Source organism: Labrus bergylta, chromosome 21 (genome assembly GCF_963930695.1).
Source record: "Labrus bergylta chromosome 21, fLabBer1.1, whole genome shotgun sequence".
In the NCBI taxonomy this organism is placed as follows: domain Eukaryota; kingdom Metazoa; phylum Chordata; class Actinopteri; order Labriformes; family Labridae; genus Labrus; species Labrus bergylta.
This window is the reverse complement of record NC_089215.1, coordinates 5803094-5819513: the sequence shown is the minus strand read 5'-3', so window position 1 is coordinate 5819513 and position 16420 is coordinate 5803094. Positions and strand designations below refer to the sequence as shown.

The 16420-nt window shown below is 39.3% G+C and overlaps 2 protein-coding genes across 3 annotated transcripts in view; both read right to left on the bottom strand.

Moving 5' to 3' along the window:
* Nucleotides 1-8241, bottom strand: part of kif19 (kinesin family member 19) — a 37138-nt gene extending 28897 nt beyond the window's left edge. The window contains exons 1-2 of the mRNA XM_065949954.1: nt 7794-8241; nt 5237-5317 (exon numbers count right to left, since the gene is read on the bottom strand). Coding sequence (XP_065806026.1) covers nt 5237-5317; nt 7794-7832 — 120 coding nt within the window. The 5' untranslated portion in view covers nt 7833-8241. The remainder of the gene's footprint in view (nt 1-5236; nt 5318-7793) is intronic.
* Nucleotides 8242-9203: 962 nt separating this feature from the next.
* ttyh2 (tweety family member 2) overlaps nt 9204-16420 on the bottom strand; it is a 69859-nt gene continuing 62642 nt past the window's right edge. The window contains exons 12-15 of one of the 2 annotated variants that reach the window (XM_020630817.3): nt 15911-16093; nt 15743-15821; nt 12836-12862; nt 9204-10631 (exon numbers count right to left, since the gene is read on the bottom strand). In XM_020630817.3, coding sequence (XP_020486473.1) covers nt 10551-10631; nt 12836-12862; nt 15743-15821; nt 15911-16093 — 370 coding nt within the window. In that variant the 3' untranslated portion in view covers nt 9204-10550. The remainder of the gene's footprint in view (nt 10632-12835; nt 12863-15742; nt 15822-15910; nt 16094-16420) is intronic. The other variant, XM_020630818.3, reaches the window with a different exon arrangement.

The following is a 16420-nucleotide window of genomic DNA, read 5'->3' as shown; positions in this document are numbered from 1 at the left end:
ACGACTGATATGAGATCAAAAATAGATTCTCTTGGCATAGGAAACCTAAAATCTGTTAGAGCCTGAACATGGTGTATTTAATGTAAACAACCATTTGTGTTTTTAGTCTTCTGAGCATAGAGTCATTAGTGAGATGAAATAGTGCTCTCAGGTGTTGCATAGATGGTAGAGCGAGCATCTTTAACCCTCAGGGGATAAAAATAGCATTCCCATGAGCCTGTTAAGGAGGGATGATATCACCTCCCTGGGTTTTTTACTTCAACATGTTAAAGTAAATACCGTCTGAGGCTCCTCTCACTCTGATCTGAGGTCAGTTAGGGACATGAAAAACAAATGACATGTTCCTGAATGAGCATTATCTCTACATTTTAAATGATTGACAAAAAAGCAACACTGTGAGAATATCAAGTAATCTGTGTTATTTGGATGTGAAATTAAACGTTCTTTTTGGTTTTACCGTGAATGACGTCAGGTTTGAACAGCCATCAAACTCTACCAAAATGAGTATGAGAACATAAACCTCAAGGAGCTGATATTTAAATAAAACCAAGAAGCTAGTGAATAAGGAATGTCTGGTGATAATCACCTTGTCTGACTCCGCAGCAGCAGATTTAGGGATGGAAATCAAATGTACAAAAACAGGCCATCTTCTCCTTGATAGTTTTGTTTGTTTTTGAAGGTTATAATTGCATCCGTTTTAATGAGAGCTAAGAGCACTCAGGAACAATTTGCCTCTCTGCACTTGCATTTCTTTACCAGCGTTACTGCAAACAGAGCCGGAACAAAAGCATGGCAGGCTTTAACCTTCACAAGTCCAGTTTCAAAATGACCATTCTGTGTTCCTCGTTAAAAAAGCTTTTACCCAGTGACAAGATAACAGTCAAAGTCTCCTTTTCTGCGTGATAAAAACAAACAAAAGCTGGCAAAAGTACTCAAATAAAATCTGTGTTATGTCACACAGGATGTCAGAAGGGTAGTGCAGATCAAGCAATTTTTTTAGGAAACCCAGTTTACTTTAAGGTAATTCCATAGTCATAGCATTTTTTTAGAAGCCATATTAAAAATAATCCTCCTCACGTAACCATAACAGACTGAATATAGTCACAGTTTCACTTTAGAAATCCCTGAAACTCTTTGGTGGGGCTTTGGGGGCTGCTCACTGAGCTGCTGCTGACTTCATGTCACCGTGTTGTTCTGATAACTTTAGATGAGTTCTTTCATTCCCCACTGTGAAATGATCGAGTTAGAGAGGATGGTTACGTGACTTGGAACATCACGGGTGTAGTCGGCTTATGTAGTCTGACATGTTTTAATGTCTGGCTGACAGCTACTGTCGAGTGAAATCTCTGATGAGTGTATCTCTTACAGGTGAGGTAAACGACTCACGCAGCCCGAAACAGACATCTGAGGACACTGATCAGAAAATAAGAAACGATTAGTCAAATCTTGTTATTAAACTGCCAAATCCGATTTTACACAAACAATTATAATTGGGTACAGCGTGTTCTAGTGGTCTAGTATTTGGAGCTAGAATTCAAACATATTAGGCAGGTATATTATCACATCAAACTGATACCATTTTTTTTATTGTCCATGTCCAAACAGTATCTGGACTCTCTGGGAGTTTTGTTGTTTTCTTTGTCCAAAGTGTCCAAGACAACACCAGTTTGGCCGGTTTTTTAATTTCTCCTTCCTGCGTCATTGAAAATCCGTCCGGAACAATTACTCTACCCTCAGTTTGAAGGCCTTCGTAAAGTATAAATCATAAAAAAAAAAATAATGCAGATTGAATTCTTACATGCATCAGTTTTAAAGTTAAGTTTGTATTTTGTATACAGTTTGGGGTAAAAGCTACTTTTCAATGATTGTTACACATGTTAGTTAACCTATCAGGCTATTTCATATCCCATTCATAAATCGACCACACTACACTTCTGACCTGTGTACTACTCACTCAGTAACAGGTGGTCACTGAAAGGCAGCGTCTGACTCACCCGGGACGGTCTATCTGAGGGGGGGAAGAGAGCGGAGGAGAGCAGGTGGCAGCAGGCTTAACCTGAGCTAAAACCCCTCCACTGAGCTCATCTCCTCAGGCTTAGCTAGCTCTGAGATGTCTGCTTTCTGCGGAAAGAGCCAGATCTGCAAATGCCCACCCAGTCGGCCAAGTCAGCCACCAGCGTCCTCCTAATCTGTCTGAGCGCTACCTCTTAGCCAGATGGTTGCTTGTCTGCCTTAGAAAGCTAAGTGTTAAAGTCACTGTTGCATGTGTTTATGGAGTGACTGTGTGTGAAAGGGTTTGAAGATGCTATTTGTATATGAAGTTGATTTCCTCATATCTGTACATGTACATGTTAGAATTGTTCCAATACAAATGATGATATAAGTATCGTACTGATACCAGTGCAGAACCATTATTGGTATCAATACAGATACTGGTATTGATAACAGTACCAGCATTAGTAGTGATTCAAGTGTTTTCCCACCAATATAATTCTTATTTCTTCTGAATACTCAGGTGTAGGTTTTAGAACTGGTAGCAACAGGAAGGAAAACAAGGTATCTGAAAATCTCTATTATGAACCGACCACTAACTGTATCAGCCTCTGGTACTGCCTAAAATGTGCTCTACTATCAGAGAGTTGGCCAACAGTCTGATAACCAGTAAGCACCCAAAATCACTGGTCTTACATCAAATAATGTGTTTTAATAAGAACCGACAGCATAGTGTTACGCGAGTCAAAGCTAGCAAATATAAGCCTTAAGGGTTTTACTTTCATCAAAAATATTTATATTATTTGAAAGGCACCGATATTTTCTGAGGCCAATATTTAATTCTAGGCATCCAATTGGTATCAAGAAGGAAATATAGTGTATTTCTGCATTTGTTCAGCTAGAGATGTAGGGATGCTAGTACTTCTATTGGCCTTATACCGCCTAAAACGTTGTGTTGGGTATCAGCATAAATGCCAGTCAGTGTACAGATCCCACACCATGACCAAGGAATTAGTTTCAGATTAAATATTGTTTCATAACAACAACCAGCAGCAGGTAGTGAAATGTCAGTCAAAGCTGACAAAATGTCAAAAATCATTGTTTTTCGTCAGTATTTATACAGATCAGTATCAGAGGGGTACTGATGTTTATTACTACGCTTTAAATTTGTACACAGCACTTAGTATCTGTTTTCAGTATCTGCAAAATACTAAAGGCTGGGTAGCAGGCCTGTATCGAGAAGAGAGAAAATGGTATCAGTGCATCTCTTTTATTAGTGTCTCGAGTGAATTCTAGTGTAGTATTTCTTTTCACAGGTAAACAGATTCAGCCATGCCGTGCTTCATAATCTCATCAGTGTGTTGATGTGACAGAACTCGCTTCATCCTCTGCATTCATGCAAGGGCAACCCCTCGTAAGTCCATCTCAAGACATGGGTAAACAGATTCCCTCTATCCGACTGTCTGAATAACAAGGCTGTATTGTAAGCTCTGCTGATCCCGCACGGTGAATGTGCCATAGAGAACTTTAAATAACCTCGTTCAATGATCTGCCAGTTTGTAATTGCCTCCACAGATACCACTGAGTATGCTTTTTGGAAAGACAAAGAGTTGAACGGGAAACACTGAAGCACAGTTGTTTCTGGCTGAGGTTTGGTGGAGCTGACGATAACAACAAAGTCTTGTTATGGTGGCTGTGTCAGCAACATTTCTACCTGCCTGCCGCTACGCTCTAATCCCCTGTGTTCACGCCTGCTTTAATTATGTCACGGCAGACAGAAGTGCTGATGTTGTCCTTAAGACAGGGTGTGATTAAATTACTTCTGAGAAGGCAGAAAGACGAGTGAACCCTCAGCATGGCGGGTTATCTGTTCCGGGAAGGGTCGCCTTCAGCTGCAAACGCAAACTGAACTATACACACTTTTCAATTAATACAACGTTGCTATGCCAACTGTTGCTATGCTGCCACTTTTCTCTGCTCCCATCTTTGCTAATTAAGAAAAAAGCTGCCCACTGCTGGAGCGCCCACTCCCACGTCAATCAGGAGACAGTAAGTGGGGAGACACCTCAGCAGGATGCTCATAATCATTTGCACCACCTTCATCATCATCACACTCTCACTGCCGGTCCCGCTAAATGGTCTCCAAGAGGGACCGGGAGGCCTGCATGGAAACACGGTCCTCATGGAGCTCATACTTTTGCTTGAGAGAACAACCTTAGATGCAGCTCACCAGTAGTTGTTTTCTAAGTAAGGGTCCCTGTTTATCTATTGTGTGATAGCAACCCAATGAGGAAATGTTTTTATTTTCTAGGATGTGTAAATGTTGTAGTCATCATGTGGCTATGCTCGTCAGTCTACATACATTCAGTTCAGACGCATCCCAGTCCTGCTACACTCTAACAGAGAACACTATTACCATAATAGCTGCGTTGGATGTCAGCAAGTAACGAGTAGGACCCAGTAATATTGAGAAGCTGGAACCAGAACTTTTCTGAATGTTTGCTTTAAATATCTCTCGATTTGCTTTTATGAGAGTAACACAGTTTGGATCTCTGACTGAACTGTCTGTGTCAGTGTTGCATTGTGGGTAATGTTGCCGGTACATTCAATTCCCTGGTTTTGCGTCATCAATTTTCCAATGTTGTTGAAATGACGGACGCCCATTTAACCAAAACACTGACTGAAAACTACAGCATAATTGATAGGTGAATAATTCACAACAGAAGTAATTACTACTTTCGCTCACTTGGTTACTGATTTACCCCTCAGTACTAATGTGTGAAGAGCCTTGCAGTTATGGACGTCCAATTAAACCCCAGACATTCACTACAACCAGCGAACCGTTCTGCCATGTGCCTTTGAAAAAATGCGATGCTTTCTGTGAGTGGTTAGAAAAGGTCAGTCGTTCTGCTCCAGGTCTGAGTCATCCGGCATTCATTTACAAATGAAATGTGACATTTGAGCTTTACAAACGAGTTTGTTTTTTAAAAAGAGCTGCTGAGGTCCCTGCAGATACCTTATCTGTGCAGCCTCCTGACAGGCAGGAAGAGGCTCCTGAAACAGAGACAACAGCACTCTCCTAAAGGGGCACACACTCACTGACCCCATCACTCACTCACCCACATGCATGTATACTGTATGTGCACAGAGGTAAACAGTTTACTGATATATATACACACACACACACACACACACACACACACACACACACACACACACACACACACACACACAAGGTTCTCACCTGGTCGTCTAGTCTGTGGGCCACTATTGTGGCCGCCTCCTCCTGCTCAGCATCACTGAGGGGTCGGATCCTCAAGGCAACCTGCAGCACACACAATGAGTATAATAATGAAGTGGTCCTTGGATTTAATCCACACAGAGATATTGAATTGACTGAAATTATAGGTTAGAAAATGAACTGAGCTCTGCCTTTGTGCGGTAGGAACAACTCACAGCATGATTTCCCTTACTTTGAAAAGAAATGAGTTTGTAATTATTGGATGTGTGTGGTGTGGAGTCTGACTTGACTCTTGAGGTGGCTGTATTTAGAGATGTATTTCTAATTTATAACACAATTTACAGACCATTTTCATGCAGGTGTAATTTAAAAAATTGTACGTAATTCTTGAAATTACAAGCAAATTTTGTCAAATTTGTTTTCAATTCAAACAGCGCACAACAGTCAGTCCTTATACTTCGATGCGGGTGAAGGACTATCAATGTAATGACTGTAGTAGACTGGTGAAAACCCTGCAATGGACCATTTTCTGAGTGCATGCAGTCATCTCCCTGACTGTGATGCACAGGTTTAGACAACAGATGGTTGAATACATTGATTAACATTTTCAATCCCACAATCAGCCCTTAATCACTTCACAGCCTGATTAATGATCAGTTGAGAAACAAATTAGAGCGGTGACACTTTCACCACAATCAGCAGAAACACTCAGCTCAAATGTGAAACTAAACCCTGTAGCTATAGAGGGTGAACTGTCCTTCCCTAATGAGCACTGGATAGCATTCACTAGATACCAAACCATTTATTTAAAAACAATCTCACTAGGGGTATAAAAGTAAATTTACTCCACTAGTATGTTTAAAGTGAAGCCTAGTTATCCTCCAATTATTAGGAAACTGTTGATAAAACCAGTAAATATGACATTAGTTATATAGACATCAGTGGCAGCTCAGCAAGCAGCCCCCCTCAACGGCAGCTAGTGTCTACTGAAAAGTGCTAGAAACGCTATTTCTTAATTCAGAACTGTAAACCTTTCTTTTTACTTGTTTTAACCCATTAAAGTTAACAGCAGCAGCCCTTCATGAAGCCTGTTAAAGAGCACCAATTTATTTCCTTTCTTTTTTTCTGAAACTGCTTTATTATTATGTAATATTCAGTTTTTATCTTTCCTATAATACTTTAAATGTCAAATATTGCTTTTAAAATGCCTGATAGACAACTTTGGCTTATGATGTTAAATATAAATCATAGAGGCGGTGGAAAAAAAGTTTTGAAAATTTCATTATGTTAATAGCGAATGTGCTTTTTTTTTTATTTTTAGTTGTGGAAGAGGTTGCACAATTCATTTTAAACAAGTTGCATTGCAAAAAGAAAAGAAAAGAAGGTTTTAGTGGAAATAAAGACTGAAGTGAGATGAATAGACTGAGAATGTTTTCTTATTTGACAAAACAGGTCTTGATTTAGTTTTGTGGACACAATATGCAGTTAAAAAAGATCAATCGCAATATATTGTCGCAATTTCTCAAAATAAATCGCAAATTGTTTAAAATCGCAATAACATCGTTTCGTAACTCAAGTTTGGTGATAATGTCGTAGCCTGGGTCCTCTGGTGATACCCACCCCTAAAAAAGTATGTCAAATAAATTAAATGGTGATATCTTTTGAAGTGAGTCAAATTTGGTTAAAAAAAAAAGAAAAAAAAAGACGACAACAACTACAGCAGGTCTTCAGGAGAGGAATGTATAATTCACAAATGAGTTGAAGACATTACCGCCGTGGTTCTGTAATTATAATGATAAAGTGATCCAACGTAGTTCCAGAGGGAATACATGAGTCACCCTCTCTGTCAGCACCCAGTAGAAAGTGTATTACATGCTGGACAAGAGAGGGGCCAGGAGACTGAAACAGCAACTTCAATTATTCAGTTATGAGCTGCGGCAGTGCAGGTGGCGTAAGGACAAAACAAAAAATCATATATATATATATATATATAGCAAGCACTAGTAGTGAATGCTGTCAGGATTCATGAAAAAGCATATTGCCATCTAAAAACTACCAACATATTGATGAGGTGAGCTGGTATTATCTGATGCAATCCAATACAACTCTCCTGTCTAAAATTCTGATGTTGCTGAATAGTGTTTCCCTCTCAAAGTAAAACAATAACATGTCAGTGTATCAATTCAATTAATTGGAATTCAATTTGCCTGATTGCATGAAGGTAATAGAGACAATATGGCCAAAATGTAAACAGGATAATTAGATTGAAAGTAAAACAAACACAAAAGCACAATTCATTCTATTGACATAGTGTCCTTATGCTTATTGCATTTATTTAAAATGTCAACAAATATTGAGTTTTATGGAATAAGAATGTAGCATTATAGATATTATAATGGTGTACCTAATAAAGTGACCACTTGTCTGATTTCTGGGTTTGAATCTTTGCGTCACATGCGTACTTTCCCCAAATACACGCGAAAAACACAATTAGAGTAATAACCATGCCTGCCAGTCCAGGACCAGAAAGGAACACAACTATTTAGTAAGTTGAACTCACAGTTAGTTGTTGGTCCTTTGATTCCCCCGTGTCCTTCATGGTCACTTTCCGTCCGCGTAAAGGGTAAAACGGAGCGTCAACAGCTGACGGGACACTGCACCAACCTCCTCGCTGCACCTGCCTGCATGCCTCCTGTCTTCACAAACACACCTGGAGCTATTCTGCGAACACACTTAAGGCACCTAGACCAGCCTTCTCTTAAAACAAACGCCTCTGACTGTCTCCTCGGCACCTTTTAAGGGAGCCAACCATGCGAACCGTCTCCGAGCGACTCTTGTCTATTTTTCTGTCCTTCAAAGTGCGTCGACGCTCCGCAGCTTGTTCCAGTGTTTCCGCTCAGAATATATTCAGACAGAGGTGGGTAACACCAGCAGCAGCAGCAGCAGCAGCAGCAGCAGCCCACCTGCGACGCTCACTTCCCTGGTTGTCCCTCCTCTTTCCTCTCCGCTGCCCTGCTGTATGTGTGTGTGTGTGTGTGTGCGTGTGTGCGTGCTTTGCCTTTATGTTGTCCTGGGAGACACGGTAGCATAGGTGTTGCTAATCAAACTAGCTACTGTAAAAACCACAGATATACTGTATGGCCATATATTATTTAAAGTCTATAGTAAAAACCTGTTAGAAAATGCTACTTCCATTTCTGAAGTTAAAAACTCTTAAGATTTAAACAAATAGAAATAATATAATTTAGAAGTTTTGCATATTTTACATTTTTTTTTTTTTCCAACACTGCTAAATGTAGGTAACATTATAGACGTATTGGTCAACAGTTTTTGAATTGAATATAATACAACAATAACAATGTTGTTGCATGTTGTGTGCAGTAGTAGGTTTTCCTACAGTACAGTCTCCACCTGGCAGCATTGTTTTTTTTGATGACTACACTGACATCTTGTGGAAGAATTCAAAATTGCCTTAGTGCGCTTCATACAGCAATGCTGGCCCATGTAAGGTATTACAAAATGAATTGCTGTGGTGGTGGTGGTGGTGGTGCAGGGTAACCTTGATAAAACTTGAATTGCAAAAAATAGAAATCAACGTATTTATCAAAGACTCTATAATCTTTGTCTTAGTGTAATGTGTTGAGGCTTTTATGTGCGCATGTTGGCTATAATTAATCAATTAATGTAGTTTTTTATCTAGATATCTTTTCCATTTCATTAAAACGCTTCACTAGTTAACAGACTGACTGTTATATTAATACATTATGTTTATTATGATTGAAAACCCCCATAATAATAATAATAATTTTGAAAAACTCACATTTAAAAATAGCGACTTTTTAGTTTTTAGGTGCGTGTTGCCTTTTCAAATGTATATACTTTCTCAAGCAAACATCTGGCCAAGCCATTTCTTCGGGCGGGCCTGGTTCACACAGAGAAGACGATCAACAAACAAGAAGACACATAAAGATGTACTGAAAACTGATTTATTCAACTCACAGTTAGACCTTGTTGTTTAAGGTCACACGCAAAATTAAGCACCACAGTAAGTGCCTGTACAATGCAACATGCTGAAAGAAATGACACTTAGAAAAATAATTAATGAACAAAATTTTTGTGTATTTAACACCCCTACAAGGAAAATCATTGTTAGTCAATACAAACCTGAACTGCTTGATTGGTTTGACTTGATAGAAATATTACCTGAATATTCTAAGTAATCATTGTTAGAGGAGCACAGCTTCCCAAGTTCTGAGCGAAACTACTTTCTCGTTTGTATTAGCAGGGTTAGATATGCAGAAAACGTGAATTATTTGCCCTTTAGAAAACACAAGACACAAAAATAAACAGTGATCCTATGTGACATCGACCACACAAAACTAGAAAAAAAAAAATATAAAAATGGCACGTGTTTTTTTTTATTTATTTTTTAAACCAAATGAAAATAAACCACATCAGAATGAGACACCAGTCTGTTATTGTACACTTTATACACAGAAGCCGTGGTCTCAGGGTAGTGTCATCTCCGGAAAACACAAAGCTTCACTCGAGGCATGCCTGTGTGTGAATGTAAATAAATTATACCTCAACAAAGCCTCCTCCGCCTGCTGTGTGCCGCAACTGCTGGCTTTGTGCCTCATAAATAAAAAATAAAAAAGCCTCAAGCACAGGGGCACAGAAAATACTATGTCGTGTTTACACCATCTGTCATGCTCACGTTTTTTTCTCTTTGGAGGCTCAATTTGAATTTTTAAAATAAATCTGTTCCAACAGGAGTGACAAATGATTTCCTTTTTTATTCTTGACTTCATAATAAAAAGGCTAATTGCATTACCTTGGTGAGAAATGAATACTCAAAATTGCCTCTCCCACCCCTTGAATCAAAGTCATTAATCATTGGTTTCATTTTTCATTAAAACATAAGAACTAAGGTATGAGTCAAATCTCTGCCGTGTCACCTTCTTTCCCATAGTGCTTCATCAATTGATGACTCAGCCTGTCAAGCCAAATAACACAACAAGTTAAGAGCAGGTTAGAGTTCGACGGCGAGTGTCGGAAATATTTAGCGAGGTCCTCCAGATGTGTCTTCAAACAGAAGAGTGTCGTGAATCATTTTAGAGCATACAGCGGTGCATCCATTGTCCTGACACAGCGCCGTCCTGGACCGACGACTTTGTTACACACTGTCCTCTGTGATGCTCGCTGCAGCCACACAATCTGTTTGTTTGAGTGTTTGTGTGTGTGTGTGTGTGTATGTGTGTGTGTGAGTGTATGTGTGTGTGTGAAGCTGTTTCCATCCTCGCACAGCTTAAGAAGTCTATGCTTGGAAGTCGTTCCCAAAGTGTCTTCTCTGTTCCTCGGTCATGGACAGATAGGTGGCCCTCATACTGGGGGAGTACTGCGGAGGTAGGAGGTAAACACACAGACACACCGACAGAGAATGTTACGAAGCTGATTTTCGTTTGCTAAAGGTGAGGCAGTTTACAGGTCAGGGTTGAGCCTAATCATTAGCTTAATAAAGGAAAACGAATCGTCACAGGAAGTTTACAGGAACAGTCCACGGAAAATCTCACTTAGAATCAATATCTCATCACGTGTCGGATTCTGAAAAGATTATAGCTTAGAGAGGAAGAGCAGCTGTATCAGCTTTGATTCACAGAAGTTGCAATCCCTTTCAGCGGCAACCCCCGGCAATATTAGTCCAAGGATTATTGGATTATTTTCTGTTTATGTAAACAAACTTCGACTTCCATGAACCAATACCTGCTGTTTTTTTTAAACGTATTTTAGCAGGAACTTGATTCTTTGTCAAACTGAAATAAACAATGATTGTAGAGGTTTTTTTTTTAGCATGTTAAACATGATGGTGTTTAATGTCCCAGAAAACCTCTACAGTTTCATTTAGCCACTTGTTAGCAACCCCTCTTTTTGAAGACCGTTAAAAAATTAAAAACAAGTCACACTTTACTCAAAAGGGTGCTAAATGTTTTAAGTCTAAGGCTAAATGTAAAAAGCAATAAAGCTTTTTTTTTTCCTACAGAAATGAATGATTACTAAAACGCATTGACTTTAAGATAAGGTAACAAGAGATGTGAAAAAATGCTGACTTATTTCCTGGTTTAAGGTCAAATCCTGTCGTACTCTTTGGCAGAATGGTCGTTGAACAAAGACATTGCTCATACTTGAAATACCCTTATTCATATTTTTAGTGGAGTTAGCTGAAGATTGATGATTGATGCTCTTTAGAAGTTCATTGACTAGACGTTTAGTTTAGTTCAGCTTAAAAATTGGATAACGGTAAAACAGCCGGTCATCTTTTGGTAGATTAGAAGTATAAAGAAGCATGAGATAATATCTATAATAACGTTAACACATCTGAATTTACGGTTTGACTTGATTTATCTACATATTTACTTTCGACAGATCCAAATCCAAATCCGACCTTTGGCCCCCTTCCTGTATGTCATTCCCCGATCTCTCTCACCCAGACATATGATTCTATCCACTGTCCTGAACTTTAGAGGTTTAAAGTATTATTAATTGAATGATCATTAAAGAATGGTATCAATCTTTTTATCTAGCGTCCAGGAAGTTAGAAAGAAAAGGAGGTTTGTACAAAAGGTCAAACGCCTTCCTGCCATTCCCTCCCTTTCCAGTAGTTTATCTCTGTGTGTCATGGATTTTCTGTTCCTACGCAGAGACACACTCCTAATTCCCTCATCAGCTACGCTATATTTATACTTGCCCTTACCTACATAGCTTTTCCATTGGTTATTTCACCTCCGGGTAAAGGGCAAGTATGGTTTTGTCCTTCCTGCCAAAATGTTCCAGCCTTTTTAAGTTCCTGCCTATTTGGATTTTTGCCATTTTTTGGGGTTGCAAATTTAATTCCATTCCAAATTTAATTCCATTCCAAGCTTTTTCTGCTTGTTACAAAATCATTCGGTGGATAATGCTGCAGGATTGATTCACTTTAGAAGACTTGCATGTCTCGCCTTGTGATTGCTGTGAATCTCAGCTGACCACAGTGGCAATGTGAGTGTTTTATGATCCATAGATGAGATTTTCTGCAGACTATTCCTTTAAGCCATACCAGAAAAAAGGTTAAAGGCTGCGTAAGACAAATGCAATCTTCAATATTTTTTTAAACAAATTTAAACATTAGTAATAGTTACATTTAAAGCTGACAACATGTTAAGTCAAACATTACTGTAACATCCCTCTCAATCTGTAAAATACCCAGATGGAATTAGTACAACAGAACTACACAGAGCCTGGTGCTTACACAAGCTGTCAAACTGAATGTCTAGAGTAAAAGTGCATGCTTAGGGGAGGCTAACTGTGGAACAAAAAGGGAAACCCTGAGACATGACTACAGTAGCACCCTGTGAACACCAGGGGTAGACAGACCCTCACTAACTCAGACAGACTCTCTGCAATGAAGACAAAAGGCTGTGAGTTTTAAATCCATGCCAACAAAAAGGAAAAAACCGCACAGAAACCAAACAAAGTGATATGAGGAGAAGGAGAGGTAAAGACAAGAGATGCAACAGAGGAAAAGTGAGGGAGTTAGTCCTGTTGAAAAGAGTTGAAAAGACTTACTCGGTTTCTATACTGCTGAGAGTATATCTCCAAAAGTTGATTAAAGAAAAGAGGAAATATAGAAAATGAAAAGGTACAAACAAACAAACAAACACATGACAAACGAACAAACAAACAAAAAAATACATAAAAGAAGCTGTTAGCCGCAGACTACTGCATGGTGCTGTACACTTGTAGTCATGAGGGAGAATGTCATTCAACAGTGCTGCCTGCTCTTAATTAGGAGAGAAGTCATAAGGCAGAGTGCATCACATTTCTGGTTAACTAAAGTTGGAGCTTCAGACTGAATGTTAATGAGAATGATGACCGGCTAGAAAAACACATATAATATACTGAAATTACAAATAGAAAAAATATACATTGTAAAAATGTAGGCGCATTAAAACCACTTTCTACATTTACAAATAAATACAATATTTATACATAAAGTTTCTGTATCCTGAGTTAATGATCACATATTAGCTGCGTTTCCTCTGCAAGTGGAGGAACTCAAACAGTACGTTGTAACAAGCACAGTTAAGTTTAGCTACAGCTCGATTGTGCCATTTCATTGGATTACTGTCCTCATCTCCAAATTCAAACACCGTGGAAGAATCATTTTATTGACAGAAGTATGTCTCACTCCGCGACTGAAGGTGGCGATATGCTCCCTTTGAGCTACATATTATCGAACCTTTTTCCTCTTGACCTTGCTAACAATATAGCTAAGGGCAAACTGGTTGTAAGTGGAATGGTGAAAACACTAACCAACAACTTTACAGTTCTGTACATTTTGTGCATACTCTACATTTTACTTATGGTTCAAATGCACTTCATGTTATCCCTCTAGCTAATGGTGATATTCAGACAACAATTTGACTTCTGCTAGGTATTTAGTATTTATGTTGTTCGACTGCTGAGTCTGTGGAGCCTGTGCAGAACGCCTGGGCCAATTTGGCTCCAATTGAGGCGTAAACATCCAAAAGTAAATCGATCCCCAACCGCATCATCTAGGAGTGTTGGTCCAACTTTGAGAAATTTGAATTCGGCCGATTCCAGCGGGACTACCAGCTTTCTAAAAGCAGTTTTGGGTGGACTAGCACGATAAATCAACTTGTTCTAACTGCATGTGAACATACTGAACAGGTCTCCACTGCAGAGACCAGAGTCCCTGGGACTTTGCTTGTCCCTGCTGCCAGCTTAGCACAGTTCAGACCTGTATTGTCTCTTGAAGGGACATTTGGTGTAGTGCTATCAAAAAGTACTGGGACTTTGGAGTGGGGGCTTGTAGCACTAAACATTTCTTTTTGGCCTGTCTAATCTTCACAGGTTTTTGCACCTTGGTGATAATGCAGAAAACGATAGGCTGGGGGAACCTTTTTGTCCGTAAGAAAAAGCACCTGGGACTCTTGAGAACCTGAATTATTTTGGTGGAAACACAGCTATTGTCTCTCTTTAAAAAGAAAGTTACAAAACACTGATTTGAAGTCGGTTACCGTATATTAGAAATCTTATATAATTTACTTTTTAGAGTTTTTGTGTTATTTATTCATTATATTGACAGGTACTAAAAGTATTTCACTACACATTTTACGATGTATAAGGATGTATGTGACTAAAGACATTTCTGCATAATGCATTGAATTGCTGCATTTCATCACACACTTGTGCGCCTTGCTATTTAGAGGCCGTGCACTATGAAAATTTAATCCAAATGTTTCTATTTTTAGCTCCGTGTTGTAAAGTAAGAAGACCCGAGTGACCCAGCTGGGGGCCAAATTGTTCATTGCGGAAGAAAACCTTCAGTGTCAACTCTGGAGCTTATGTGTCACGACCCGTTGTCTATTCCTCTCGGGAGTCAGGCCCAAGAGAAGCTAAATGATGTTCAGCTCATGATAAAATATTAACTTCATTACTTCTCCTCACCTTGCTTTGGTACTGTAAGTCAGCCTCCGGTAAGATATGGAAAGCAGATGAAGGCACAGTGCACAGCATCTGAGTTAAATATTTAAAATTCAAGTGTTTTAAAAAGTTGTTCTTTGGAGGTCTTTATAGAGTATGGCTTCATATCTGGGTGATATAAAGGTCAAATTGAAGGAATATAGTGAGCTCTACCACTGAGCGAAGGTTTTATTAAAATGGACTGTATTTTGTTGGCAGCCATTGACTCCGACATCATGCTCAGGGTGGGAGGCTGAACTGTTGTGATATTGACATACTGCTATGTTCAAGGATGTAAGATGAATAAATATAAGGTATATGACTGCTACTCAATTGTTTTGCAAAAGACAATGAACACTGAAAATCTACAGGGAAATGTGGCTACATCTCCAGAGGATACATTTAATACATTTATTGACACTTTAGCTACATACATAAAACCGCTAACATTAGCATCCAGCCACTTACTCAATAATATTACCATTAGACTGAAAGTGTGTGAAAGCTTAAAATTACCGTTTGGAAGTGTTACACGATGTAAAGAAAAATGCTAACATTCCTAGCTAATGAAAATGTTAGCTAGGAAAAGTTTGAATGCTAGCATTAGCTGTTGCAGCTGCTTTTACCTGTAGTGTTATAACATACACCCTACGTCCCTCTGGATTTGTACATCACCTGTCTTTTCAGTTGTCTAACCCTAACCCTAACCCTAATTGTGAAGCGGTGAAATGATTATTATAATCTTGAAATGATCAAAATGATACCTTAAATATCCATTTATTCAACCTAAAACCTTGAACATAGCAGCCTAATAGCAGTATTTTAGCTTTTAGCGCAGAGGAAAATGGCCACCAAGTGAATACTATGTATAGCAGCAGTTTTTCATAAAAGGACATTTTTCTGTACTTTCAAGGCTAAATCTGTAAATCTTTAGCACAAAAGGAAGTGACATCATAGGAAGGACTTGGCCTCTGGGACCCAACGCACCGAGGGAGGTGGAGAGCCTCGTCCTATCAGAGGCACATTCTCGTACCGTGGATTTCCCCCAAACAGAACTGTGTGGTTCCTTAAAGAAGAAAGAAAGAATTGAAGAGACTCAGGTTCAGCGATATTAAACACACATTAAATGCAGACATCTGATTTCTCTTCACTCACATGTACTCAGACATGGGGGCGTTTGTGAGAGCCGGGGCGGGCCGGTGCAGGCTGCTCTGACTGCCCATGCTGCTGCTGTAGCTGCAGAAGCTTTGCATGTTGGTGAGGTTGGGGTTCTGGGAGCTTATCCTCCTCCGAGGGTTAAATGGGTCCTCCTCGTCGATGTCGTCATAATCTCGTTCCCTAAAAAAAAAAAAAACATCAGAGGAGAGGAGCCAGATGATTAGCTTAGTCTGGAGGTGTTTAACCTGTGAGAGATTATCCCAGGGGGTGCTAACACGCAGTCTAGAGTCAAGGAAACGGTCATCAGAAAGTTAATCGTTGTAAAAAGATCCAGATTTCATTTTAGGTTCAGGGTGACTTACATTGTAACATTGTGGGCACAGAGGAACTGCAGAAAGCTAACACGACATACTAATAAGTCACACTAACATTCAAACAGAGGCAAGGCAACACTGGGTTTATGTTATTACCTACACCATTGTTTACTAAATCTATCACAAAACTGAT